This window comes from Salvia hispanica, chromosome 2 (genome assembly GCF_029641045.1).
Source record: "Salvia hispanica isolate PSC_SH4W2 chromosome 2, Shi_PSC_v1, whole genome shotgun sequence".
Taxonomy (NCBI): domain Eukaryota; kingdom Viridiplantae; phylum Streptophyta; class Magnoliopsida; order Lamiales; family Lamiaceae; genus Salvia; species Salvia hispanica.
Genome location: NC_142693.1, coordinates 55,693,216 through 55,695,858, shown reverse-complemented (window position 1 = coordinate 55,695,858; position 2,643 = coordinate 55,693,216). Strand labels below are relative to the sequence as shown.

Here is a 2,643-nt window from a genome sequence, read left to right as displayed (position 1 = left end):
ACGGACGGAATAAAAAGCACCGCTGCAGATGCTCTTATTCTTGTTCATTTTTCAAGATGTTTGTTAATTAATGACCCGTGCTTGATTCCAACTTCTTGCAATTTCCAAAATGCTTTGACTCATTCCTACGATCTCTGTTGCGAAAGATTTTTCTCCCTGGCACTTTCTTGAAACTGCCCCTTGGCTCAAACCCTTTCCGCATGTATAACTTATACTCCTTTCGTCTAATTCTAATTGGAATATTTCTTATTCGGCATAAGATTTTAGTTAGGTTAAGAGAGAATAAAGTAAGAAAGAAAAAAAATAGATAGAATGATAAACTGATGATTTTATTTTATGAAATGTGTCATTTAGAATGAAATATCCAAAAAAAACACAGTCAGCTATATTGTGACAGAGGGGGAGTGGTATTTGTTAGTCAAACATATATGTCGTTAAATAGGCCATGCCCGTTTATATAAGCTCAATTCTCTTAACTCAGCAAACAATATACCTATTTTATCACACTAAGCTAGTAGAGCCCATAAAAATTAACGAAGAATAAATGGAGCTAGGTAGAAGCCAATATAGTTTTACAAGAAACATGAATAGTTTGAAGGGAAAATTAATGTTAAAAATGACAAGTGGTGACGATCCAAGCAGCCATGAGTGTAAGGTAAATCGATGACGTTGTCGCAGTCGCAGCATTTCCATAAGATGTATCAATGTTCGGAAGTGTCTTCGAATCTGTTCCAAGTTTCCAATATTATCGCATTCATCCAATTGTTAAGAGTGTAGACACATATATAGATTCTTATTCTTGATCGAGAAATGAAAATGTAATAATGCACTATGTTTTATTAGTAGGATCAAACTCCCAAGACGAATTAGTATTGAGGTACAATATCACTCTTTCTAACACAATGTTATTATCGTTTTAATTGATTTTGAACTTTAGTTTTAAAATTGTATTTGAATTTGAGTATAGAGTTATTATAGTATATTGACAAATGTGTATACCTGAATCGGAATAATTGGAATCGGAATCGGCAGATGGTGCTTTAGTCGGAGGTACGAGGGAGGTGTCCGATGTGGGAGAGATTGTAGGGGAGCTTGCTGCAGGTCCATCTAGAAGCAAGCACGTATAATAATCATTTACAACTTCGAATAAATCTTACACTTAAAAAAACCTTCATAAAGTGAGAATGTAAAAAATCAATATACTATAAAGTATATTGTAAATGATTATTATACGTGTTTGGTTAAAGGAAGATGACTCATTCCTTTGACAGCATGTAAAAATCAATATATAAAGTATATAGACTTGTAAATGATTATTATACACAGATGACCCATTTCTTGTGCGGTACGTACCATCACAATAAGGAGTTGTAAGTTTGCATGTAGCGGGCATCGCCATCGCAAGAGTCCGATTGATGGCAATGCCGAGGGTGGCGCTTGCGCCGTTATTGCTGAGCATGGGGCAGATGCACTCGGGCTGCGACTGCTGGATGTTGGCCAGAGAGGCGCAACACGCTGGCAGTGGCCGCGTCGAGTTCCCCCGGAGGTAGGTTATGCACGAGGAAAGGCCGCTGATCATGTTGTTCGAGCACCCTGATTGAGCCGTGCATCCTGTGCTTACCATTAGCCCAATCACTAGGAATGACCAAAATCTGCACTTTTTAGTATCCATTTTTTAGAAAATAAGATTGATGGTTTAGTTAATTACAATAGAGTTATGCATCCTATTTATCATAATGATTTTGAGTAGATTAGTTTTCGGTTGGCCAACTTTTATTATACTAGTATGAAATTTTCGTAGTATATTAAATTTGAGGTTTTATATATATATACTTGATCGTTAGGTAATTATCGCTATCAATTGATACCATATCTTCTTTAATCATATTTTAAAATCCTCATATATGATACCGGTGTATTTGCTCATCCGACTTCAACAAACTTTAGGGATCATTTTCATTATCATATATAGATTGACATATATCATGGTCTGAATTATTCATGTTATTTGACTATATATATACATAGTGCCTTACAAACATAAATTTAGAGTAACATTCATAGAGTTTTGCAAGATTTATTTGATAATATTCACCGGTCATTAGAAGCTAATTAACCAACCGAAAAAACAAAGGCGATAAATTAAAGACAACAAAGACTCAAACCATATACTACCCGTCCCATAATAATAGTAATTTTTTGTCATTCCATCCCGTGATAAGAATTCTCTTTTCCTTTTCATATAAATAGAAGTAAGTCATGTATTCTACCGACTCACTGCACTCATATTTTATTATAGTATAAAACTAATACTTCCTTTGCCGGACAAAAAATGACTCATTTTTGTTTTAAATTTGTTATAACCAAAATGACCATTACAAATTAAAAAATAAAAATACATATTTATCTCCATTTTATTTCATATCTCTTATTTTATTCTATACTCAATATATAAAATTAATTTACATAAAATCTCATAACCAGCTAGCGCCACAGACCCACTCCCCCACACTCACTATTTAATGATAGTTTTCCTTCCAATAAGACAACATTAGTACATTAACCCGGTTCATGTATCAAATGAAACAGAATTCTCGTTAAAATTGTCAAATGAACCAGAATTCTTGTATTAGTAATTTGGCA

The 2,643-nt window shown here is 33.9% G+C and overlaps 1 protein-coding gene across 1 annotated transcript; it reads right to left on the bottom strand.

Moving 5' to 3' along the window:
- Window positions 1–435: 435 nt before the first annotated feature.
- LOC125200234 (non-specific lipid transfer protein GPI-anchored 15-like) lies at window positions 436–1,683 on the bottom strand. The gene is made up of 3 exons (XM_048097936.2): window positions 1,354–1,683; window positions 1,000–1,107; window positions 436–726 (listed from the first exon to the last, which is right to left on the bottom strand). Exons 1-3 carry the CDS (start codon window positions 1,670–1,672, stop codon window positions 611–613), a joined length of 543 nt encoding a protein of 180 aa, XP_047953893.1. The 5' UTR covers window positions 1,673–1,683; the 3' UTR covers window positions 436–610.
- Window positions 1,684–2,643: the final 960 nt, after the last annotated feature.

What these genes read in the sequence shown, in the direction of transcription:
- LOC125200234 (XM_048097936.2), bottom strand. Translation starts at nt 1,672, where the DNA reads ATGGATACTAAAAAGTGCAGATTTTGGTCATTCCTAGTGATTGGGCTA. An exon ending in TACAACTCCTTATTGTGATG is followed by an intron (nt 1,108 to 1,353) that starts GTACGTACCGCA and finishes GCTTGCTTCTAG; the next exon opens with ATGGACCTGCAGCAAGCTCC. An exon ending in TTCCAATTATTCCGATTCAG is followed by an intron (nt 727 to 999) that starts GTATACACATTT and finishes AACTTGGAACAG; the next exon opens with ATTCGAAGACACTTCCGAAC.